Genomic DNA, 27292 nt, shown 5'->3' with positions numbered 1-27292 from the left:
TTCCAGGCCCAATTATGGTTGTAAGTCGAGGACTATCTGTATTGATGCATTAAAGATGCTTCCTTACAAATATGAATCCTGCATTCTATTTGTCAGGACTGGTTGCAAGGAAGCTTGAATCTTTCTTCCCCAACACCATGATAAATATTTGACTTTTAACAGATTAGTAAACAATTTTGTGCTACAACTTTTGTTAACTCTAACTAAATACCAAGGAGGAAAAGTAAACTGAAATATCTTACCATGTATACCATAAAATTCATAAGAGAGTCAATTTTGGTCCTTTTAAACCGTGTTTTCCCACTGTTCTTCATTATTTTCGTGTCGGCCCCTAAAATCACATAAAAACTACAGTGTAAATGTCATAATTTTCAGACACATATTAATAATAAACATTTATTTTCATAGGTGAATAATAAGAATATTTTGGCAATTTATTATGTTGTATTATTTACCATAGTCTTGACATGTCAAAAACTGAATATACATTTGTGGGGAAAAAAACCTGTCTCTTTTTACATCAAAAAGCCAGCAAGTGATATTTCATTCATTGGATAGATACCTGCAAATATGACAAGTCCATGACATACTTCCGTGTTCCGGATTTTACAACCACGTAACAAAATTTTATCAGAGTCCAAAGCATATCTCTTTCCTCTCCATAACAAAGCACCTGTAAATTTATCTAGACGATTGTTGGGCTCTTCACACTCTACCAGGCCTAGAGGGATATTAAAAAGACCAGCAAGAGGAAAGAAAAGATTGTGGATCACAATATTGTACTTAAATATTTTCATGGCAAATTGCTCTATCTGGCAAGTGAACAGTAGTTGACATGCAATGCAAGTAATCCTTGTTTAGCTACCACAATTGGGACTGGCAATTTAGTCATTATGCAAAGCTATTGCTGAGTGAAACTGTGGCTCTACTTATGATCTTATTTCAACTTTTCCAAGAAGGCCACAAATGTGAGGATTGGTCAAAGTTACTTTTTCATCACTTCATCAAAACTGCATCACTAAACAAGGCAGTCACTAAACGAAGTCTGCCTGTACTTCCCACATAGGATGGGATTATAGGTGCTACTGAGCCAAGGTGGCGCAGTGGTTAGACTGCAGTACTGCAGGCTACTTCAGATGACTGCTAGCTGCAGTTCAGCAGTTCAAATCTCACCAGACTCAAGGTTGACTCAGCCGTCCAACCTTCTGAGGATGGTAAAATGAGGAGCCAGATTGCTGGGGGCGATAGGCTGACTCTGTAAACCGCTTACAGAAAGCTGCAAAGCACTATGAAGCGGTATATAAGTCGAAGTGCTATTGCTACTCCTTTTCTTGACATATTTTACAGCCTCTTGAAAATGTTGCTTATAACTTTAGAATTCCTCTGGAAAAGGGTGGATTGTGCATGCAAAATCTGAAGAATCTAGTTACATTATGTATTTTGCACGACCTATTTGTATGAACAGAGCCAAGTTCTTATGTACCTCTTTGAAGACAGAGATTCATGGTCAGAATGACAATTAAGAATGACAATTAAGTTTATTACTGCAATTCCCTTCTGCTACTAAAGGTTTGCATCTCCAAGCTTTCTATCATGGAGAGGTAAAAAGGATTAAAAAGTAGGAAGTACACTAAAGCATTTTTCTTATATAAGAGCCAAGCTGGAAGGAAGCATCTTTTAGGCCAGAGCAATGAGGAACCAACAGGGAACCTTTCCTTGTCATCTTTATTCTAATGCCCCTAATCTATATACTGTATATAAAAATGGCTCTGTGTGTGTGTGTGTGTGTGTGTGTGTGTGTTCCAGCATAACTCTGAAATGCCTCAAGCAATTTCAACCAAACTTGGTACACAGATGACTTACTCTCTGGAAACAAATACTGTGGGTCTAAGACACCACTAACACCCCTAGAGGTGTGTGTTCTGTTAAGATACAACCTGCTGTGCCTTAAAATGGCTTCTATTGTACTGCCTTAAAATGGCTTCTACTGTACAGCACAGTGGAGTTGCCATAGTAACAGCTTCACAGTACTCCACAATGGGGCTCCCTCTGGTAAGAGGGAAAATCCAACATTAGAAATTACGTTTGGTCCGGACGTTTGTGAATGTCTAATACCAGATTAGGATAAACAAATACCCAGGCAATGCCAGGTTAACAGCTAGTGATCAATAAGATAAAAGGTGTAAAGTACCCCTGCTTCTGGAACTGTGTCTACAAACAACAGTAGCATAGGGAATTGAGTTTATTATATTTCTATGCTGCCCTATTCCCCGGAGGGGACTTAAGAGGGAGGGACACTCTCTCCCCAAATGAGATGGAGACATCTACAAAGTGGGAGTTCTTCTCGAAGATAGTAAATCCAACTATGAATGGGCAATCTAACCATTGCCCATTGCCCCTCATTCTAAGTTCATCTCCGTCCTATTTAGAGGAGCCTTTAAACATTCTCCTCCACAGAGATGAGCTGGAAGGTTATTGGGAGAAGAATGCAGGGAATGAGTTCCATGGCATTCTTATGTGGTTAGATGCAACACATTTTTTAATGTTTTATTGGATTTTTATTTTTAAACATAAAACAACATCAATACATGAACAGTGTGGCATCTGTGTATAACTCATATTAATACAAATAACAACAGTCAATTGTTACATTAATCAAACTTGTATAATCCTAATATTAACATACTTGATTGTTTTAGTTACTCAAAGTTTCCATGTTCCATTCTAATGTCAATAATCTTCTTAAACATGCAAAGTAATACCATATTTCAATCTCTCATCTTTCCACCTAGTTATAACATGTTCAACTTATATAGATATTGTAACTGCTTAAATTTCCTCTAATTCTTACTTCTACCTCTATTCTGACTTCTAATATAGTCACTAATCCTAATATTAATACACATGTTTAATTGAGACATTGCCCTTTTAAAGATGCGTATTCTTATTTCTACCTCTATTTCTAGTTAGATGCAACGGAAAATGTTAAATTTCTGCCAAATTCAATGGTTTGCGGTTAGATGCAACTCATTGAATTTGGCAGAAATTTAATATTTTCGGTTCTGTGATGTGTGATAGGTACACACTTCAGTTTTTCTTTCAATGGAAGCATCTCTTGCAGAATTTCACCTCATAAAGCAATTTGTAGAGAAGTTCACAAAGGACTGAGACAATCAGAACGGAGAAGCTAAGTAGTTACACAGAAAAGAATATGTGCTTCATGCGACGGAAAAATGTTTCAAACTTAATGGCTTCTACTAAAAGTAAAAGTTATGGGTAATGGGTATTTCTTGGTCATTGAGATTGTTAAAATGTGATGTGTGGTGTTTTTTTTATACATGTGAAAAAGTTCCTTGTCTTAAAGACTGGATAAAAGTCTTTGGATTTGATGGAAGATAAATTTTTAAAGATAATTGAGAGATTAAAAAGGGAAAGTATGCTTGAACAAACCATCAAATACTGCAAGTGCACTTTCTTCCTGAAGGCACCTGTCTGTTACTTCCAGTGACATTTTGAACTTTAAGTTGGTTTCCCTAGCAGAAAGAGAGAGAGAGAGAGAGAAAAAAAAAGTAAGTTGCAATGGTGGAAGTTTAATAAGGTAAATTAAGGATTTCAGTTTCTTTTTTTTTAAGTTTGCTTAAGACTCTGCAGTTATTTATTTTCGATTACATTTTGTTTTTCCTATTTTTCTGGTTATTATATTTAAAACATGAATAAAGCAACAGTGGCAAAATCTATAGAGCATCCCTGCATGACATCTCAAAATGAATTCTATTCCAATTTCTAGATGAGATCCATGGCCAAGTAATTACATAGATTAAAAACTGCTCTACTTCCTTCTCCATTAAATCTAATTAACAGAATGAATTTTGTTAACAAAGTAGAGATGTTGCATAGGATGTTTAGAGATATAATATGGTGGTTCATAGTCATTTGGGGGGAATCATATCATTTTGCTAAGGAAAACAAAACAAAAGCAGTTTTTTTAAAAAGCAAACTTTCTGGTTAGACTTGATGAAAATTGGTTTTGTATGAGATTGGGAACTACTGTATGTAGAACCAGCATATACAATTTTCCGTTTTTTTGGTCATTGTATCACGATGAGAAATGGTACCTTGTTCGTGTTATTTGTTATTATATAGGAGAACTAAAATACTGTTGAACCAGATTAGAGAGCAACAGGTAACTAAACAAACTGAACAACAAGAGTGATAGGTTTTTTCTTTAAAAGAAGAAGTTATAAGCAAGAGCCTCATTGTAATTTAAAGGAACCCCCACACACAAACACACAATTTATACATTTTAACAGATTGGTCATGCTATATTTCTTTCACTTATATTTTGTATCCTTCAAACAGAATTAGTTGTGTAGTTCTTAAAAGCAAGATCTATGTATATATTCCCATTAATAAACTGTAAGGTACAAACAATATATTTTAACAACAATACTCCAGCTTTACTTTCTTCATTTTATTCCTGCAAGTGGAATAAAATATAAAATATAATATTTTAATGTTTAAATATGTCCTCTAAAATTCCCTCTGTAAGAATGTAAATCTGTTGTTAAGACAACACACAATCAATATTTTGGGCATGTTTGGAGAATGAAAGTAAGAATAAACAGACTTACCCATCTAATTCAGCTGTTTCTACATAACAAAGGCTATTGGGTTCTGAACTGGACAACAACAAAATATCAGCCTAGTTAAATAAACAAAATAAATTAAATGTACATAATCACGACATTAAATTTTCAGTGTTAATATATAAACATGCAGAGCTTTTGTACTTACAGGAACAAATGCATTTTTCCCCAAACGGATGATATCGCCAACTACAATGTCTTTCCATTTTGTGTTCTGAAAACTAAGTAGCAAGATATTTACACATAGAAATGTGTATATTATATACACAGAAATGAAAATATAATTTAATAATTATTAAAGTAAAGCCTCTAGTATTTTGCTCCAAAAATATATAGAACAGTACAGGGGTGGGTTTCAGGCGGTTCACGGCGGTCCCCGCGAACCGGTTGGTCGGCGAACCCAGAAGTAAGTAACTTCCGGGAACGCCGAAGGATCCACCCGCCCGCCTGCGTTTCTTACCCGGTTTTGACGAGTTCTGCGCTTCCACGCATGCGCAGAATGCATACAGCGCCTGCACGATCCTCCAGGAGCAGCTGGAGCATCTCACAGGCGCTAGTACGCATGCGTAGACTGCGCGCGTGCACGAGGACGCCGCCAGCCCCGTTCCAACCGAACCGGTTGGAACGGGGCGAGAACCCACCCCTGGAACAGTAATACAAACTTTCCTAAAAAAAACGTTTAAATATTTAGCATGCATACTGAATACTGTATTTATGATTCAGGAGACAACAGTATTTTTCAGCAGCAGGCATCACTGTGCCATTTTGCACAATATAAGTGTGAAAAGAAAAAAATCTAATTTATTATTTCTAAATTTCACATTCTCTTTCTCATCTAAATGTTAACGTCCTTCTTATTACAGAAAGTTTAAACATTTGGGCTTACATATCCCTAAATCTGCAGGATTATAGATACTGGTTTAAAATATGTAAATTTGATTTTTCTTATGAAGGAAGGCAAATAGATGTGTCACAGGGTAACGTTGCAAGATCCAATCTGGGTCAGGCACCAGGACCAGAGGTTTACTCTTCCAGAGTCATGCTGGAGACTATCTTCAGGAACTTCTCTCTACTGGAATATGTGCTTTGGGCTATTCTGTGAGCCATATTTATGTGGTGCCTTCCTATTGGTTGATTGGTGTGTTGATGGCTGGCGATTGACTATTGTTTCCTCGCGCTGACAAGCCCTCGCCCCTCCTTGATAAGCTGGTGTAAAATCAGCACTTCTGTTAACTGACAAGGGGTCTGTTTCAGCGGTGGGTTTCACATTTTGTTACCACCAATTCGCACCGCGTGCACCCCTTCTGCATGTGCGTCCAGCTTTCCGTGCATGCGCGCACACCTCCCACACATACACCCAGCCTCAAAAACATGCCTAAATAGGACAGCATAGAGCCGGGACAGGTGGGCAGACCCACCCGTGATTTCCCCTACTAGTTTGGGTGAACCGGTCCAAACTGATTGAATACCACCTCTGGTTTGTTTCCCAGACTTCATGACTGTAAGCCGCCCGGGATTGGGCGGCCTATAAATTCAATAAATGAAATGAAATGACTGACTACCAATTTATCAAGAACTTAGGAGCTGAGGGCTTGGCAGCATAAGGAAACAACAGTCAATCACCAGCCATCAACACACCAATCAACCATTAAGAAGGCATCACATAAATACAAAGAATGAAATAGCCCAAAGCACATATTCCAGTAGAGAGAAATTCCCTGAAGACGGGCTCCAGCACGAATCTGAAAACTTGGAAGAGTAAACTTCTGGTCCCAGTGATCAACCCAAATTGGATCTTCATTTTTTCCTCCTCATTTTATTACTTCAAAATGTGATGTTAGAATCATTCAGCTATGTAACATTCACAACATTTACTTAGTTATTTGTTATGCACGTAGCTGAAAATTACCTAATGATTGACACAAATTCACCACTATATAAACATTAGACTTGTACAAACTGGATTCAATCAGATTACCGGTTCAATTCAAATTAAGCTGATCAGATTTGAAACACTGATCCAGTCTGAGCTTCAATTCAAATCAATTCAGATTCAATCAAACCAGATTGAAAGCTAAAAGTAATTGTGTGTTTGTAGGAAACCAGTGCAGTTTGTTAAATGGAGCCAATGTGAAGCAATCTTTAGATTTTAGAAATCGGGTTCAGAAATTTGCCTGAATGTGAGAATTAAATATTTGCATGATAGACGGAAATGAAATGTTAGTGTGGGAAGTTAGTGTGTGTGCCCAAGGCATCCTCATTTTTCCTGCCTCCCCCCCCCGCCCCAAGTTAATAGCCATTGCACCTGCAGAAAATGGTTCACTGACAAATGCGCGCTTGACAAATGTGCGCCGACAAAACCGCGCCCGCCATCAACAAACAACATAATGGGACGCGAAAACAACATTATAACCCTAACCCTAAGCCTTTATAATGTTGTTTTCGCATCCCACTATGTTGTTTGTTGATGGCGGGCGCGGTTTTGTCGGTGCGGTTTTGTCGACGCGCATTTGTTGGGCACACATTTGACAGGTCACGGTAGAAAATTATATATATAATTGGAAAATTATAGATATCTCATTGTAGTACCTCTTGCCCTTGATTACATCACATGTTCGATTGTTAATTTCACTGTCCATCCGATGGCGTGCCTAAAAGAGCAAATTAATTAAACAAAATTAAAAAGACTCTCATTATTTAACATAAAGAAGTTGTAATAACGATCATAATATTAAAAGTATCTCTCCCACAAGATCTCTTCCTACTTTTGATGGGGATGGGGATAATGCATCAAATATTTCAGGACCTTAAGCAGAAAATAGTAATTCAGGCAAGTAAATAATTGCTTATCAGGAAGGCATCTGCATAATAATTGCAAAAGATATTTATGTATTTGTTAGATTTTTATCCTGCCTTTATTACTTTATAAGTAACTCAAGACAGTGAACAAATCTAATGCTCTTTGCTCCTCCTATTTTCCTCACGACAACAAAAACTCTCTGAGTGGGTTGGGGTGTGGAAGATTGACTGGCCCAAAGCCATCTAGCCAGCTTGCATTTCTAAAGCGGGACTAGAACTTTCAGTCTCCTGGTTTCTAAGACAAGCAGTTTAACCACTACAACCAAACTGGCTCTTTTGAGAAGCAAAGTCATGCCTTTCCTTTCTTTAATTTAGGGAGCCCAGAAGTCTGCTCTGTTTTTCCTTTGCCTGTTGCCCTCTTGGAAATCTTTTATCACGCTTAATAGGTTTTTTTTAAAAAAGTGAAAAGCAAAAAGAGAAAAATTCTTACAATATCGTCCACTAGATCTTTAACTGCAGTGATACCCAAGACGAGGAGTAACGGAACCAACGTAGTATACCAAGACAGAGTCGTTATCTGAGGAATTGTCTGCAGTGAAAAGAACAAACCCATCAATTAATTATTTTTGTAAGACACCACATAGATATCCCAGGTGGCTTATATATTAGAGAGGTTCCTGATGGCAGATTATGCTATTCCTATTATAGGTAATGCTCAACTTACAACCACTCATTTAATGAATGTTTGAAGTTACAATGGTGCTCTAAAAAGTCTATTACGACTGTCCTTGCACTTACAAGTGTCATAAATCCACAGTCATATAATCAAAATTTGAGCACTTGGCAACCCACATATGTATATTTATGATGTTTACATAATCCTGGGATCATGTGTTTTCCATTTGTAACTTTCCCAGATGGCTTTTGACAAGCAAAATCAATGGGGAAAGTTGGGTTTGCTTAACAACTGTGTGATTCACTTAACAATTGCAGTGATTCGCTTAAAAACCTGGCAAAAAAAGGCTTTAAAATTGGGCACAACTCACTTAAAAGCCTCCTTGCTTAGCAATGGAAATTTTGATCTCAATTGTAGTCATAAATCGAGGGCTACCAGTAATGAATCAGAGTCCTAAATCAGGTTGCGAATACTGCCTCTGAAGCAGACGCTTTACTCAAAATTCTTAGATTTAGTAAGTTTAAAAGCATTACAAAAGAATGATTATCCAAAATAGATCCAATTTAAGTACTGCACAGAAATACTTTCATCGAAACTTAGCGTATCCATTATGTTTTGAGTCAGAAATACTCTTATTTTCACGGTATTGTTCTAGTCTGCCCGCCCTATCTGAAAATCTTACAACAGTCATTTTTATACGAGCTATGGTAAATACTAGATAGAGCTAGCAAGGAGCGGTAGGAACTCTACCAAAAGGAGGATGTTAAAGGTTAACAGCGGTGATGCAATAAAACCCCGTTCCCTAGAAGGAAGTACTGATTTTCAGTATTGACCCAAAAATGCTACATTATTGCACATGCCGTCTGGGGCTAAGATTTCTGTCTATAGGCTCCACATTACAGTAAGCTGAACAAGGAAATTTGGATCAGCTCAGGTTCCAATGTTGCTACACCAATAAAACATAGACTGGATTGTGTAAAGCATATATACATATATATATATATGAGCAGATTGCTCATATACGTAATTTGTTTTCTGAAAATTAGCATTTCCCACATTATTTAGTCAAGAACTTCCCTCATGCGATTAAAACCACAAAGTATGTGTATAAAATCAAGAGCTTACAATCCAGTGTTGCAGATTGTCAACCATTTTATACCGCTGGTAGATGTATACTGAGTCAATCTGCGGCAGTAGTGGGTTCTGGGCGGTATGGCCCAGTATGGCCGTACCGGTGATAGCTGGGAGTAGCGGCCACTATACCGGAATGGTGGCTCATTTGGTCCACCTGCCTGCCCTTGTTCCTTACCGGTTTTTGACGGAAATGGGCCAATTGTGCACACGTGCACAGCATGTGGCGCCTGCACCACCTCTGCCGAGCAGCTGGGTGGTGGCGTGCGCATGCGTACACAGTGCATGTGCCCAACGAGGATTCCCGGCCCCATGCGCAGCGTACTGGTTGCGACGGGATCCAAAACCCACCACTGATCTGGGGCTCTAAATTTGACCATAAAGGGGGTTAGTCCATTATAAATGTCAACGTTTATTATACCTGTAAAATAAGTAGAACAAGGAAATAGAAATTGGCAATTCTTTTAAACTGTTCATATAAATTCAATGGCAAAAAGGTAATTGGATTATACTTGTAGGTTTTGATGACATTCCCCTGTTGAAGACAAAAAAAAATCACTTTAGTTAAAGCATTAATATAGAAATCATATAAATTCCTTTTGTATTTTAAATAAAACATTATTAACCAAAGTGATTTGCTATACAAACCAGACTATTCTGAAAGAGCCTTTGGGATTTTAATGTTTTGCAAAAAAGAAAAAAAAAGTCTTATGCCACTACATATTATTCCACATAAAAAAATAAAACCCAATTTAAAAAAGCATTGAAGGGAAATAGAGAAGCATTCGCCACTTGGCCAAGTATTGAAAAGCTGCCTTAGGAAACCAAGCAACTCCCGTTCCCAGCTTGTCTCATAAATGGATTTCATAAATATTCTCTACAATCATTATTTTTGGAAATGTTGAGTTTTTTTAGGTATACAAAGGAATTTTCACCAACTCTGTTGCTCAATTTACTCAGACTGATTCAGCCTTCCAGCTTTCCGAGGTGGGTAAAATGAGGACCCAGATTGTTGGGGGCAATAGGGTGACTCTATAACCTGCTTAGAGAGGGCTGTAAAGGACTGTAAAGCAGTATATACAGTAAGTCTAAATGCCATTGCTATTATTATTGTTATTCTCTAACAGTTTCAACCAACAAACTAGTCTCAACGCTGGTGATCAACATCTTTGTTTGAAAAATTAGAATATAAGAGTTTGATGCTTTAAGGATTGTTTTAAAATACAAATATATGATGCAAAACCTACAGTGTATGCAACTATAATTAATTAGGGTGAAGGTGTAGCTCCATAACTAAACCATGATTAACCCAATAGGATTATAAATTTTACAGCTTAAACATATATGGAATTGGCTTCATCCCATCCCATTGGTCTAACTCATCCAGTCAAGCAGGGTCAGTATGTTGAAGACCCCCATCAATTAAAGAACTCCAACTGGCAGAGTCTTGGAAGAGAGCCTTTTCTGCCATTGCCTATGGAATATTCTCTTTCAGGAAGTTAGCAATAGCAATAGCAATAGCAGTTAGACTTATATACTGCTTCATAGGGCTTTCAGCCCTCTCTAGGCAGTTTACAGAGTCAGCATATTGCCTCCACAGTCTGGGTCCTCATTTTACCCACCTCGGAAGGATGGAAGGCTGAGTCAACCTTGAGCCGGTGAGATTTGAACCGCCGAACTGCAGCTAACAGTCAGCTGAAGTGGCTGCAGTACTGCACTCTAACCACTGCGCCACCTCAGCTCTTAGGTGGTGGGCCCCCACTCTCCTGGCCTTCCAAAAAGGAGTTAAACTCCTTTTAACTCCTATAGCCTTGTACGGTGAGCAGTGGGATTGGTTGGTGCCCTGAGAACCCTCCCTTTGTCAATTAATTTTTAACAAGGTTTAATTATTCTTGCCTCCTTAAAACATTTGAATTCTAATTCTAATATATTAATTCTAACATTTTAATTTTTATATACTATTTTTATATTTTAATGATTGATTGTACACTGTCCAGAGTCCCTCTTTGAGGGAGATGGGTGGTTCAGAGATGTTAAGAATGAATGAATAAATGATCGATCAATCACTATGTAGAGCAGGCATATCAAATATTATATTTTTTACATACAGCTCCTCATTCAGTGGGCCGAGACAAGCCACAAGATTCAAGCCCCCTGGCGTAGAGCAGGACTGTCAAACTTGCAGCCTGCTGGCCGGATGCGTCACATGCTGGCCACGCCCATGCCCGGTTTAACAAAGGGGGGTGGGGAAGTACCTATATGTCACATTATGACGCCGTGATGTTGCAAGTTTGACACCCCTGGTGTAGAGCAACCAAAACAACAAAGTAATAGGCAAATGGGGACAATTGGAGCATCTTTTTCATCATAAGTGTGAGTAGGCTATCAAGTACATGAATTTTGATTGTGTGACCAAAAGGGGCTGCAATAGCTGTAATTCTGTTGACTGGTGTAAGAATAATTCATTTAGCACTGCCGTAAGTTTCAATGGTAGCTGAACAAATGATTGTGAATGAAGGTCTACCTACCAGACTGTTTAATCCTGTGAATGTCCTTGAATGTTCGTTTATTTCTTGAATTTAACCTTGGGTCTTTTATTAGGTAAAGTTAAATGTTCCCCTCACACATATGTGCTAGTTGTTCCCGACTCTAGGGAGTGGTGCTCAACTCCATTTCAAAGCCAAAGAGCCACTGCTGTCTGAAGACGTCTCCGTGATCAGGTGGCTGGCATAACTAAATGCCGAAGGCGCACAGAACACTGTTACCTTCCCAACAAAGGTGGTTCCTATTTTTCTACTTGCATTTCTCAAACTGCTAGGTTGGCAGAAGCTGGGACAAGTAACGGGAGTTCACTCCGTTACATGGCAGTAGGGATTCGAAAGGTCTTTTATTTGACCACATCAAATTAGTTGTGTCTGACATTCATTTAATACCTTGTTTTCCATTTTTAATTAAAGCCTTTGGAACAGAAAATTAAACCTTGGAAGAATTCTTTTTAATCAAGACAATTTTAACTTTCTCCACCTTAAAAAAAAAACCTGTATATTTTTCCAGATCCCTGAGTAATTATTTTTAGATAGGAGTCTATTGTTTTTTTCTCAAATAAATGAACCTTGTTTTTACCATGATGTTAAATCTTATTATTTAGTAGATCCGTATATTGCTTTTCTTCCTCAGCTAAATTCCATGTCAACGTATGAGTTATTCCATTAATTTTAATTAAACTAAAATACAAGGAAATCACCTCCAATTTAGCTCTAACCACTATTTTTGAAAGAGTGGCTTCCAAAAGGCCACTGAAATGCAAATTGAATTCTCTGGCACAAAAAAAGGGTTAATGGCATTTAGAAAATAATTAATTAAAACTGCAAAGGGTAAATATCTTTTTAGATGAAGTCTTATTTGACAATGAATACAACCAGAGCATTCTTAGGATTGATGGAAACTCCAATGCAGCAACCACTAGGCTCTTCAACTATGTTAAATGCCAGCTGCAATGCATGTGTATTATATTAAAATGAACATTAGGGCATCCAGTTCCTCTCTTTGTTCTCCTTAAAACATGCTGGCTAAATACACTATAGTAAGAACTGCACTCAAATACATCTGGAAAGTGTACCTTTTGCAAAGTCTGGACTAATGAATCCGTGACTGTACAAAACAATTAATCAATTAAGATTTTCTCCTTAGATGAGAGGCTTAAGAACTATTGGAAACTGTTACGTACAGAGATGTTTACTTACCGCGTATTTACTTTTCTGAATACAAAGGAATATTGTTTTCTTAAATTGGGGTTGCTCATAGAAAGCTCTGTCATTTGCTTTAACTTGCCAGCTGCAATCTGAAAACACAGCAAAATATTTAATTTGTAAATACTTGCAAGTAGAGGACGGGTTTTCCTTCTATATATTATAGAAAGTCAGCGCCTACCCCTCCTAGAAGAATGAAATATTTTGGGAAATATTAAACAGGCAGAATATTATATTTCCCCAAAGGGAGAGATGGAGAAACATGTTTTTTAGAGGCAGAAAGCAGCCCCCACTTTCCTTAAAAGCCCACAGCATATGTCAGCACTTAAGAGATAAAGAGTTTATTGAAAGAGGAAGACAAGTAACCAGATGGCTCTATTCATAGGCAAAGCAAATACTGCAGGCAGAAATCCATTCAAGACAGGATATTTTGAAAATCCCTGCAGCAAAGTCTGAACAAAGGCAGAATGGTGGGATTAGAAGCAGCCCCCTCACTCAAGATCCAAAAGAAGGATCTTGAAGAAGAAACCATTAAGCCACAAGTGGAATTGCCTAACATCCTTTCAGAACACAAGCCCCTTCATTGCACCATCTCAGGGCAGTCCAAAGTCCAAACTTCACCTGGGAGCTTGGATAAACAATAAACCAGATTAGCTCAGACAATCTCCTAGGATTTCCATTTCCCCTTTGCCTGTAGAGCCAGCTATGACCTCTACATGACCCCATAGGAATCTGACAACAACCAATAGAATACATGTTCTTGCACAGGAACAGGAAAATCAAGTGCAAAGCCCAAGAGAAGGTATTTAAAAAAAAACCATTCTCAACTCCATTTTGCTATCAATAAACCATCTTTCCAATCAGCCTCCAAGTTTCCATTTCCTTTCTCCCAGCTTGGAACTGAACCAGATGGATATTTCTTCCCACAATACGTATTAAGTGGGAGTGTGCACCACACACCCTCTTTTTTTAAAAAAAAATATCAAAGCAGCTGCACCATTTGCAAAGCTCAAAAGGCAAAAGATTTGCATTATATCCTTGACTTTGCATACATTCAGAAATATCTAGATGCTGTTCAATTTTGCTTTAATCAATCAAAACTAGCAGTACTGATGTGTAAAATTTGCAGTACAAAATATGTAATATTGACAGAGAAATGCTAAAGGTGGGAGAACAGGATAACTGTTGAATGGTAAAATTAATTTTACCTGGAGGGAGGGGAAAGGACACCTTACTAAAAAGAACCACAGGTATGTCATCCATTTGTTTTGTCTTTTTTACTGAAAAGCTTGCTGAAAAGTTATTGTAATGATGCATCTATTTGCTATGCAGTTACTAAATCCAATTGAAAAGCTGATACAATCTAACCATTGTTTTTCTGCGCCTTAATCCTCATCCACATAAGTATTTGTTACTACTTGTTCATGAATAATGTTCCCAAAGTATATCTCAATTAATGTACTGAATTTTGATGGAAGAAAAATCTCCTTGATAATCTCTTCTGTGTTGCAAATGTTCTGAATTATTGATTTATGACGATGGAAGTTTTTATCTGTTCATCAAAATAGGCATGGAAAAGTTAAAGGTCCCAGGAATCTAACAAGATCTAAATTAGATTACCTATTAAATTTGTTACTGGGCAACTAATTGATCTACTTAAATAATTACCCTATACGCTTCAATATCTAAGGGGTTGCCACAAAGAAGTGGGAGACAAGCTATTCTCCAAATGTCCTGAAGGCAGGAAAAACAAGCAATGGATGGAAACTAACCAAGGAGAGAAGCAGTTAGAACATTAATCAGTGGAACAATTGCCTCCAGAGGTTGTGAATGCTCCAACACTGGGCATTTTTAAGAAGAGATAGAACAATCATTTGTCTGAAATGGTAGCAGGTTTCCTACCTAAATAGGAGGGGTAGGACTAGAAGACCTCCAAGGTCCCTTCCAACTCTGTTATTCTGTTCTTCTCTAAAGAAAAAAATAATTCTTCAAAATAATCACTAGCCTTAGGTAATAATTTCTTGCATTCTCACCTTTTCGAAGTGTCTCTCGAGTTGCTTCCACCTCTATGTTAAAACGGTTTTGTTCTGGCTCAACCTCAGGTTGAGTTTCCAAGTCATCTTCTGTCTCATCATCGCTATAGGGAACCTCCTCATCATTGGGCTGAGTGTCTTCATCAAAGGTCGTTTCAGAGTCTCTTTCTGAATTCATCCTGCCAAGAAGATGCTGAGAACCAAAAATAAAAGCAGATCAGTATCAACCTGCCAATTCCTTCTTACCACTTTTTCATCAGAGCAAATTTGACCAGCTAAAACACATTTACTTAATCTATGCTTTACAAAGAACCTATCTCAGAGGCTGCCACAAAGAAGAAGGAGTCAAGCTATTCTCCAAAGCACCTGCGAGCAGGACAAGAAGCAATGGGTGGAAACTAATCAAGGAGGGAAGCAACCTAGAACTAAGGAGAAACTCCCTGACAGTTAGAACAATTAATCAGTGGAACAACTTGCCTCCAGAACTTGTGATTGCTCCAAGGCTAGAAGTTTTAAAGAAGACGTTGGATAACCATTTGTCTGAAGTGGTGTAGGATTTCCTGCCTAAAGAGGAGGTTGGACTAGAAGACCTTCAAGGTCCCTTCCAACTCTGTTATCCTATCCTATTCTATTCTATTCTATTCTATTCCCTTATCATTCATGGCCTCTGCAGGGCAAAGCCTCTGTAGCTAGCAAATTGATCAATCAATAAGTCAATCGCTATGATTATGTTAAATCTTATTATTTGGTAGATATATTGCTTTTCTTCCTCAGCCAAATTCCATGTCAATGTATAAGTTACTTCATTAATTTTAATTAAACTAAAATACAAGGAAATCTGACCTTGAACCCCAACCAGTCATGCTTTTTAGGTGCCATTTCCCTTTCAAAACCTATCAACAATTTCTATATGGAGAATCATCCTACGGATCAATTAGGTGGGATAGTAAAGTAAATTCACTTGCGAAAATGTCTTATAAAGGAACTAAGTCTTGAAGCACTACAATTAGTGCACTGCATAGAAAATAAACAAAAATCATAATTAAAAAAAACCTACAGATAAGAGGCAAAAGTATAGAACTGGGACCTCTCTCAGGACAAGCACCATTTTTCTAACATTTAGCCTTATTCTAGCTAGGCAATGGAGAACATGGTTGCTAGCAAATAGCTCTGGGCGTAGAGGAAATTAGACACTGGGAAATTGTAACAGGTTGTGGCAGAGGTGGGTTCCTACCAGTTCAGACTGGTTCAGCCAAGTAGGTAGTAACTCAGCCTGCCACATCCCCTAACCGGTGGCGCCATCTTGATTTTTGGTTCTGTGCAGAACAATTTTAATTGTATTCATTGTATTCAAAAATGTATTTTTTCCCTTTTCTAACATTGTGCGCTTGCGCAGACCTTTTTTTAGGTGCAAATGTGTACACGTGGGTAGCAAAAAAAATTTGCACACCAAACCAGCAGTAACGCCGGCAGCAACCCACCCCTGGGCTGTGGGTTCCCTTCTTACAAAGAGGATCTCAAGCAGTGGTGGGATACAACCAGTACGCCCCGGTATGGGCGTACCGGTGCCTGCTTGGAACACCAGGTACCGTTGGAGTACAGTGCTCCGGAGAGCCCACCTGCACTCCTTACCTGTATTTGAGCCGATCAGGGCTTTCATGCACGTGTACAGAGCATACAGCGCCTGCGCAAAGCTCCGCCGAGCAGCTGGAGTGTCGCGGAGCTGTCGTGGGCAGTAAGTACACATGTGCATGCTGCGCATGTGCATGTGGTGGACGCACGGCCCTGTTGCACCATACCAGTTGCAACGGGATCTGGAACCCACCACTGATCTCAAGGGATCCCACTAGGGAGACAGGACAGACCAACAGGTCAACTTCCATGAAATGACTCAAAATGTATCATAATTAGAGACAGAGAAGTTCAGACTCTCAGATATGCTGGGACAAAACCAATTTGCATATCAATAATTAACAGGATAGCTTTGGAAATGTCTATATGCAAAAAGAAAAGTGTGGATGCTCTTGAATTGATTGATTGAAATATTAATTATGTATGCTCACTTTATAAAACATGATCAATTGTAGTAATAAAAGTGGGGAATAACAAAAGAGGTTGCAGAACCCAAGATAAATAATTTAAGGATCTTAAAAATCCAATTAATCTGGCTGTGCTGTACCATTTCCTCTCTGCTGCCTCTCTACTAATGTTATGTACAGTAGTCTGAATCATCATATAAAATATAGACAATTAATTAGAGCTAAATAATATTGAAACTTGGCATGTCCTGGCCTCTTGGCAAGCCACCCAAAGACCAAGTCAGCTCTGACCAGGTCCACATATTTAGTCTAGGATAACAAAAGCTGGTAAAACTTACTTATCGTACCTTATGATTCTTGATGAATGTATATTGTCTTTTTATGTGCACTGAGAGCACACGGACCAAAGATAAATTCCTTGTGTGTCGAATCACACTTGGCCAATAAAGAATTCTATTCTATTCTATTCTATTCTATTCTATTCTATTCTATTCTATTCTATTTAATTAAATCTTATTCTATAATATGCCTTCTTCAGACATGGGCCCTACAATTATTTGGGACTAGAGTTCCCATCAGTCTGACTGATTATGTTGGCTGGAATTGATAGCAGTTGTAATTTGAAGCACCTGAATAACATTATATTGATAAATATGATCATGATATATTGATCAACGTTCAGGACAAATGCTTGGCATTTGAATCATTGAAACTTTAGATGGATAACTGAGAATCTTCTTCAACATTCAGAACAAATCCTTTTGTGTAACCATTTTACACCAATGATTCTCAACCTGTGATCTATGGACCCCTGGGGTGGGGGGCACAATATTGTCACGGAGGGGAATGCAAATCCAATATGTATTGGATTATATACAATGTCGGAAGAGCAGGTAAAGGAAACCATGTTAGCATGGAGTAGGAACTTTGGTTACAGCATGGATTTGGACAATTGGCAAGACTTATGGGAAAGAAACAGAAAGTTAACTTTAGCCATCTCGTGTAAAGAAAACGTATACAAGATGTTCTACAAGTGACACATCCCACCCACAAGATTAGCTAAAATTAACAAAACTTTATCACCACGATGTTGGAAATGTAATGCTGCACTAGGGACCTTCTACCATATGTAGTGGGAGTGCATGAAAGCTAGGGCTTTTGGGCACCAGATACAAAAGTATTTGGAAGAGATGCTAAATCAAAGGATGGAGTTGAGGCCAGAATTATTTCTACTAGGGATCACAAAAGAAAAATATGGCAAAGGTGGACTATATTTAATGCTGCATATTTTAACAGCAGCAAGACTGTTTTTTGCACAGAAATGGAAAAATAAGGAGACTCCCGCAGAATAAGAAATAATAAATAAGATACTGACATGCACAGAGATGGACAGACTGACTCTAGAGCTCAAAGTCAAGGGTGAGATGGAATATCACGAAATCTGGGACAAATAGTACCAATGGTGAGAAATGAGGGGAAAAGGCCAGGACAGAAAAACACAAGACGGGTTAAGAATACAGTTAATACAGTAAATACAGGTATTAAGAATGTGTGATATGTAGAAATTGGATATGTATTTGTATGATTAGTAATTATATAAAAGAAATGTTCACTAGACAGGTAATCTGACTGACTACATACACCTATGTAATGGATATATTATGTAATTGTTATAAGATCTAATTACTATATGGAAATGTTTATGCCAGAAATGTCGCACTATGTCCCATGTTTTTAATGTTTATCTAATTAAAAACTTTATAAAAAATGTTATGTTTTAAATCTCGTGTTAGGTATTGGGGGTCATGGTTCCATGATCCGTGGCCAGAAAAATATTTAAAGGGAGTTTGGGGTGAAGAAAAGTTTGAGAACTACTGCTTTACACAACACTTTAATCATTAGACCAAAGTACTTTAACTTAAGCAGGCAATATTAAACCAGCATGGTATAGAGGGCTAGGACTGGGGAGGCCCAGATTCAAATTTACTTCCCCCCCATGGAAAGTCAATGGATGAATGTGCTTCAGGCACTGGCTAGTTCACAAAGCGGTTCTTGTAAACTTAGAAAAAAAACTACACACGATATGCCACCATGATGGAATGTGGTCTGGATTCCCAGGAGCACGTTCCAGAATAACAAGAGACAGCACAGTTGTCCCTAATAGTTTCCAGAGGATACTACGTTTTCATGGTGCAAACAGCCTGCTTTAGTTTGACAGGTGAGAAAGAATAAAGGAAATTGCTTAGAGTGTCTCAACATGTCTTTCTTGGTTTTTGGAACCTGGCAGCCATCATGAGTTTGTGAGAGAAGGAGGAGTCATCAATCATCAAAACAAAACAAAAAAGAAACAAAAGGCCAGCTGAACCTCTTTAGAAACTTGCACACAGAATGAAAAAGAAAGCAAATAATTCCTGTGTATTTGTGTGTGTGCACCTGCCTGTTTGTATGCGTGTGTGTACACAAAATACTGCAAGGTAGAAGTCTGCAAGACCAGAGCTCTTGTTTCCATATGATAATAATTATATCCAGGGGTGAGCTGCTGGAGGTTTGCAGGGGTTCAGGAGAACCTCTAGCTAAGATTCTGTGCAGTTCAGAAAATGCCCAAATCCCACTCCTGGCTGGCCCTGCCCACCTCGCCCCTCCCAGGAGTCCCCACGCAGCCCGTTTTGGATGCAGGTAAGTGCAGAACGCGCACAGAGGCTCAGGGAGGGCGAAAAATGGGCCTACTGGAAATTCAGGAAGGGCAGAAACGGGCCCATTTCCAGCCTCCAGAGGGCCTCTGGAGCCTGGGGGAAGCCGTTTTTGCCCTCCCGTAGGCTCAAACAAAGCCTCCAGAGCCAGGGGAGACAAAAATGTCCTCTCCACGCCATGGTGTAGGAGCCTACTAGGCCACACCCACCAGGGCCATGGCCACCCAGCAACCAGGCAGAGAACCCCTTGCTAAACTTTTTGAAGCCGACCCCTGATTATGTCTATTATAAATATTGGTATTTATATTGGTTAATATTGGTATTTGTACTCCCCTCCCTCCCGGAACTCAAAGGATCTACGCAGAATTTTATTCCAATGTGATTCTCACATCATGATAAGTTGGATGAGTAAGTGTTGTCACCGTGTTCTTTTGTTTTGCCAGCTGTGCTTATATTCTAAGACATACGGTAGGCTGAATCTTCTTTGTAAGCCTACTACACATGTCCCTTTTGCCTTCTTTTTTCTCTTTCTGTTTGCCTGCCACGAGGAAGTAGGCTAGGAACTTTACCAGAATGTAGTTATTAGCCAGTAAGTTTGTTTGTTATTTATTTTACAATAAAAATGTGTTTTCTTAGAATCTACCTTGGGTTTATTTTACTTAATCATGAAGTATACTCCAAGGAAAAACCACGATTTACCTCTCATCAAACACAGGGCTGAATTTACAACCCTCACAAGTGTGACCGCCCCTGTTAACCCAATGAGCTTTTTGCATGCTCAGGTAGAGGCTGTAGTAAGAGAGGGATAGAATCAAGATCATGTGAAGAGTTAGTGCCACTTTATAAGGCCTTGATAAGGCCACACTTGGAATACCGCATCCAGTTTTGGTTGCCACGAAGTAAAAGAGATGTTGAGACTCTAGAAAGAGTGCAGAGAAGAGCAAGACAGATGATTAGGGGACGGGAGGCTAAAATATATGAAAAAGAGTGCAAGAATTGGGTATGTCTAGTTTAACAAAAGGAAGGACTGGGGTGACATGATAGCAGTCTTCTAATGTCTAATGGGCTTCCACAAAAAAGTGGGGGTCAACCTATGCCCCAAAGCACCTGAAAGCAGAACATGGAGCAATGGATGGAAACTAATCAAGGAGAGAACCAACCTAAAAAAAAGGAGAAATTTCTTGACAGTGAGAATAATTAATCAGTGGAACAACTTTCCTCCAGATGTTGTAGGTGCTCCGTCACTGATGGTTTTTAAGAAGATATTGGACAGCCATTTGTCCAGAATGATATATGGTATCTATGCATGTACATATGTATGTATGTACCATATTTTTCAGAGTATAAGATGCACCAGAATATAAGACACACCAAGGTTTTGAAGAGGCAAATTTTTAAAAAAAGTTTTTGTACTGCAAACCTCCCCAAAACGGCTTGTTTTTCATGAAAACGGGCCCATTTTTTTTAAAAAAAGGGCATGGATAGCCTTTAGGAGGCTTATAGAGTGCTCCTGAAGGCTTGGGGGGGGGCAAAATTGAGCAAAACACGCCCTGTTTTTCGTTCATTTCTGCCCTCCCCAGCCCCCAGGAGCATTCTAGAAGCTTCCTAAAGGCTCTGCATGGCCATTTTGGTAAAGGGGGCAGGGTTTCGGGAGGCCAAAAATGCTGTATTCAGTGTATAAGACACACCCAGATTTTCAGCCTCTTTTTTGAAGGAAAAAGGTGTGTCTTATAGGCCAAAAATACAGTATGTACGTATGTATAAAAATAAAAATCAGGAAACACCACAAAGTTGAAATCTTGACCTCAGCTCTTACCAACTTCATGGGCCCCATTGGCAACAATATGGAAATGATTTTGCCATTTTCTTTCTCAAGGATGTTTTTCAATTTCAGTCTACAATGTACAGTTAAGTATTTCAGACTGTAGGAATAATCAGACTTATTTCTGTTCTGATTTTTGCTAATTTTTTGTTCTTGTTGATCAGCTGAATTTGCTCATAGAGAGAAAAAGATATTTTTGGAATAATTACCATAGTTTAAAATAGAAATATTGCTCATATCTGTGGGCTGGCTGTAATGGGGTACTGGCACACACAGGTTGCCATTTGGTAATTGAGAGGGCCATTTTCCTAGGTTCCACCAGACAAATTTCCTTCATAATTTGGAACCTCAGCCTTCTACCTTCTTACTCCGGTGGACCAAGTAGAGATATGTCAAAGTTCCCAACTCAACATCCTTACTGTAAGTTCTACAAGACACAGCTACAATATATCTAAAAAGCACCAGGTTGATAAAGGCTGGTTGAATATCTGGATAATACTTGGCACTTTTAATTTTATCTGAAATGCTGGCAAACATTTATTTTAATTCTAAGTATCACAAAAGAAAAGACAAGACAGTAGATGTGTTCAAAAACAATTTTGCATTAAACACCCTTGTCCCATTCTTCAAAGAGACAGATGTATCATAATCCAGGTCTTCTTTTTCTATTCTTCTGCACTTTAATTCATGCCTCAATTTTATAAACTCCACCCTATGAAGCTTTCTTTCCATCTGAACTCAAATAATACCCATAGATGCACTTCTGTATCTACATTTTCTGCAAACACTGGTTGACTTATATTGTAAGGAGTGGCATAGTTAATGCCTAACAGGGTTATGTAAAAAAAAGAGGGGGGGGGGGACCAACTATTTTGCAATTCTTTATGCTGCGTGTTAGATGTTCTCAAAGAAAAGAAAGTTATGACCTTGACGGCTTCCTCATAAAGATACTGAAAAGAAAATTAATTCAACTCTGCAAACTGTCTTACACACCCACAGACAACCAAATCCTCCTTTTCCATTAAAATTTGACACCTTTGTAAAAGAACAAGCATCCGACATGCAAGTCGGCAGTCCTTTTAAATTTCTTGTATAAAACTGCATACCTTTAGAATGAGAAGAATTGTGTTCTTTTTCCTCCCACTAATGTTTCACTTAACAAATTAAGACACTATATATAAAAAAACATTGCCTCCAGAAAAGTTTGTGTTAACTTGTTTCCTTCTTTCCTCAAAAGGGGAATGCTTGTGGGGTACAGATAGTCCCTTGACTTACAACCACAATTAAGTGCAAATTTTCCATTGCTAAGTAAGACCATTGTTAAATGAGTTTTGCCTCATTTTATGATCTTTCTTGCCATGGTTGTTAAGTGAATTGTTGCAGTGACGAAGTGAGCAACACAGTTTGTTAAATGAATCTGGCTTCCCTCTTGAGTTTGCTTGTCAGAAGGTCGTGAAAGCTGATCACATGATTCTTGGAGACCACAACCGTCATAAGTACATGCCAGTTGCCAAGCCTTCTAATTTTGATCAAGTAATCATGAGGATGCGGCAATGATCGTAAGAGTGAAAAACTGTCTCGAGTCACTTTGTCCAGTGCCATTGTAACTTCTAATGGTCACTAAATGAATGGTTGTAAATTGGGGACCTCCTGCATATAGTATGCCAGTGACTCTGGATTCAAATTCTTGGTATCTCTCAGCAGGTTTAGCAGAGACCAAAATCTAAGGGAGTTATTGCAAGATACGTAGTATCCAGCAATGATATTAGATAACACAAGGCAGGGGGCTCATAATCTGAATAGTAATAATCCAGAATCAAGGTTTCTTCATCTTTATAATCATTCAATATTATGCAGAAAGTTACCCTACAGTATAAGAATAAGATGTCTCTAATTGGCATGATGTTTTTGTATAAAAGGCATTTTGTTTTCTCGCTGAACAAGTTAAGCAGCTTTTTTAAAAAAGAAGTTTTATTTTGTTCTTTAAAGGGGTGTAGCAAAAAAAAAAAAAGGATTCCTTCTGTGTCTGAAAAGCAAACTGTACACCATCATTCCCAATGATGTTTCTTCCCATTCTAAACAGTTTAGTCATGCCGGCCACATGACCACGGAGACGTCTTCGGACAGTGCTGGCTCTTCGGCTTTGAAATGGAGATGAGAGTCTCCATTTCAAAGAGTCAGGAACAACTAGAATCGGAAACAACTAGCACATACTGTATGTACAAGGGGCACCTTTGCCTTATTTTATAAACTTAATTTAAAAATGATGCCCTTAAACTCAGAAGTCAGTAGCCCACTCCCCAGTTTGATAATGCAAAATTATCCTTTTGCAGAGAAACATCCTTTAATCTATCATGAACCTCCCTGCATTTAGTTCCAACAGAAGAAATTATAACCTTGTGAAAGAGGAAGTTGATGTTTAATGTTGATGTTTAATAAATTTATAGGCCGCCCAATCCCGAAGGACTCTGGGCGGCTTACAACAATGCATTTAAAAAATAAAAAAAGTTAAAAACACAGACACGTAGATTAAAAAAGACCACAACATACACCCAGTCTAATCGGGGCTGGAACTCAATCATGAGTTCAACAGCCCGGGGCCTGCCGGAATAGCCAGGTCTTAATAGCCTTTCGGAAGACAACACTTTTGTCTACTTTTTCCCTACAAGTGACCCTTCCTCTTCAGGATTAATTGGTTGGAAGGGAATACTTCATTCCTACCTCCACCATATCCTGCAGATCACCCCCTTCAATCTGCCTAGCTATAGTAGAGATTAAACCGTTTAGAACAACAAATACAAGAGGAATAGGTGAAAAGGTAAGCAGCGAAAGTGTCTTCAGAGTTTAACAAAAGAGTGTTTGCTGAAGGAAAAGCAGCACTGCATAATCACACCTCCCACAGTTCAAACATAAATACGTAGCTGTTACCCACCCTTTTAACACCTGTGGATATCTAGGAGCTATACAGTTTAAGACATCAAAGTGAAATACATTTTTACTGCTTTTTTATCATTCAGATATTGACCAATGAAGGCAAATATACATGTCTCAGGATAATGTTGCAGAATCCATGGTCAGGGTGATCGACCCAGACTGGATTCTGCATTCAGATTGTGATCTGATTTTTTTTAGCATTGTCTGTTAAATATTGCTTGAGTTCTTACAACCCTACGTATTTAACCAATTTAGTGATAGACAACCGTTTCACTCCACTTTCTAATTTTCTGCTGTGGATCATATCACTGTCCTATTACTTTTACCTGTGGGCATTTGGCATGGATATTTTAATTAAAGGATTACCCAACAAAATTAGGAAAAATAGCAACTTGTATATATATGGCTGATATATGTCACTAATAAGTAGCACATTTTTTCTAACAAGAAATCCAAATAGCTGCATAAATTTGCTGCATTAAGTTTGCTTATGCTTCAGCTGTTCACGAAAAGAAAATCCCTTTGAGTTCCTATGCCTTACTGATAATTATTTCAAGTTTTGCAAATAATGAGACTAGGTGTAATAGAACGTATTTATTGCAAACAAGGAAATCTGAATACAGAATTCAAACAAAAGAGCAAAGGTCATACTGAGACACAAAAAACTATTAAGGAAATTTCAGAAAAGTATATTCTGGTTTTTAGACTTTGTACTTTATAGACTTGCTGACACCCTGGCATAAAGTTAACATCCTTTTGTTTCATCAACTATTTCATAACATCAGTACTTCAGGGAAAGAGAAATCCTTAAAACTAAACTGTACACTAATATGAAAAAATTGAAAATGGAATTGGAAGTTATTCTTAATTCCAATGTTTGATTGATCAATTGATTGATCAATTATGTAGCATAAAATCGATGTCAACTCTTAGTGAACATATAGATTTTTCTCTGTGAAGGTCTGATACATCATATTAAGGGAGTGCAAAGAAAATCCATTGTCTCTAATATAAGCATTCCATGATGTCTATTATTTATTATCTTATATTCTGTCCTGGATTGGATTGACCTATTTTATTTTTATTTTATTAATGCTTAATATCCTGTTTCCCCGAAAATAAGATCTCTCTGGATAGTAAGCCCAATCGGGCTTCTGAGCGCATGTGCTAAAATATGCCCTCCCAAAAAATAAGCCCTCCCTGAAAATATTGCAACAGAACAACAGCCATGAGGTGACCACACTCACTGCCTCCTGCACCTCAAAAATAATAAGACCTCCCTGAAAATAAGGCCAAGTGCTTATTTTGGGGGTCAAAAGATAATAAGACCCTGTCTTATTTTCGGGGAAACATGGTATTTGAATTTTTCTCCAGAAGCTCAGTATGCTCTCCATAGTATTTCCTAAATTTTATTCTTATCTATATATTTTGCCTATTTAAGAAACACCCATCTCATTCAAAGAGTGACATTGGGTAGTGTACAATAAAATATTAAAACTTAAAAACAGTGTACAAAATTTAAAGGAGGCAAGGAATATTAAAAAAATGATTTTTATGCACCCCAAGCAAGGCTACAGAGGAGAGCCATGTTTGCATGCCTTTAAGGATGGTTTAAAGAGTGGGTGTCCACCTCACCTCCAGGGTGGGGAGAAGTGGGCAGGGGTAACAACAGAGAGTACTCTCTTCCTAAACCCTGCTACTCAGAATTCTTTAACTGATGAGATCCACAACATTCCTTCCCTGCCTGACCGGATTCTGTCAGTAACCCTATAAGACAGGTCAAGTTGAAGAAATGTTTGTCCACGATTCATGGCTGAGCGAAATCTTGAATCTGGTTTTCCCTGGTCTAATAATACTTGGGTCATCATACCACACTGCCTTTCCCAGTGTGCCTGGGGCTGCATAAATATTTACTCTGGCTTGTCCAACAAGCCAAGGAAATTAACAAAAAAAAAAAAATGTTTAGTGGAGGTACGGAAAACATTTTTGTTTTATACTAAAAAGCATAACCAACTTGGACTGCCCCCGAACAGTAGGACTGACATTTTTATCTTTTATTTGTAGCTTTGAAGTTGTTTTTTTTTAAAACAAACAAATAGAAAATTGCACTGTCATGTACAAAACGTTGCTGTTAAATATCAGTATTAAAATACTGGAAATGAAGAGCTGCAAAAATCAGAGTATCTTATTATTGTTAGCTATATGTATAATAATTTTGCATATATGGCCATATACCCCAAAACAAGTTAGAGAAATATTTAGCATAACGATACCACTTGCTACCCTGTTCCCCTGAAAATAAGACCTCCAGGGACAATAAGTCCAATCAGGCTTTTGAGTGCATGCACTAAAATAAGCCCTCCCCTGAAAATAAGCCCTTCCTTAAAATATTTAAATGCATGCGCAGCCGGTTCCTGCCATTTCCTGGGGGAGGGGGAAACGTGCCCCATACACCCCACATGCACCTGCCATCCATGTGGAACTGCGTCACAGAGGCCATTCCTGCAAACCGTAACTACCACACTCCTTCTCTTAGTGGCAGCCGCAAAAAGAGTGGCAGGCCAGAAACAGAGACAGAACTCCAGGCTTTCTCTGGATCAGCTCATCTGTGGGCTGAGGTTAAGGAGCCTCCTGCACCTCAAAAATGATAAGACCTCCCTGAAAATAAAGCCAAGCGCATATTTTGGGGTTCAAAAGAATATAAGACCCTGTCTTATTTTCTGGGAAACACAGTAATAATAGCAAGAAACCAATTAGACCAATTAGATCGCAC

At 38.4% G+C, this 27292-nt stretch overlaps 1 protein-coding gene across 1 annotated transcript in view; it reads right to left on the bottom strand.

Moving 5' to 3' along the window:
• The window catches only part of ATP8B1 (ATPase phospholipid transporting 8B1), a 58042-nt gene extending 42824 nt beyond the window's left edge, over positions 1-15218 (bottom strand). The window contains exons 1-10 of the mRNA XM_032214032.1: positions 15035-15218; positions 12996-13093; positions 9674-9787; positions 7936-8034; positions 7236-7297; positions 4795-4867; positions 4632-4702; positions 3451-3533; positions 563-721; positions 243-331 (exon numbers count right to left, since the gene is read on the bottom strand). Coding sequence (XP_032069923.1) covers positions 243-331; positions 563-721; positions 3451-3533; positions 4632-4702; positions 4795-4867; positions 7236-7297; positions 7936-8034; positions 9674-9787; positions 12996-13093; positions 15035-15212 — 1026 coding nt within the window. The 5' untranslated portion in view covers positions 15213-15218. The remainder of the gene's footprint in view (positions 1-242; positions 332-562; positions 722-3450; positions 3534-4631; positions 4703-4794; positions 4868-7235; positions 7298-7935; positions 8035-9673; positions 9788-12995; positions 13094-15034) is intronic.
• Between the last annotated feature and the right edge of the window lie 12074 nt (positions 15219-27292).

The sequence above is a fragment of the Thamnophis elegans genome, chromosome 3, assembly GCF_009769535.1.
Source record: "Thamnophis elegans isolate rThaEle1 chromosome 3, rThaEle1.pri, whole genome shotgun sequence".
NCBI classification, from domain to species: Eukaryota; Metazoa; Chordata; class Lepidosauria; order Squamata; family Colubridae; genus Thamnophis; species Thamnophis elegans.
The sequence above is the reverse complement of the archived record's forward strand: the minus strand, read 5'-3'. Positions and strand labels throughout refer to the sequence as shown.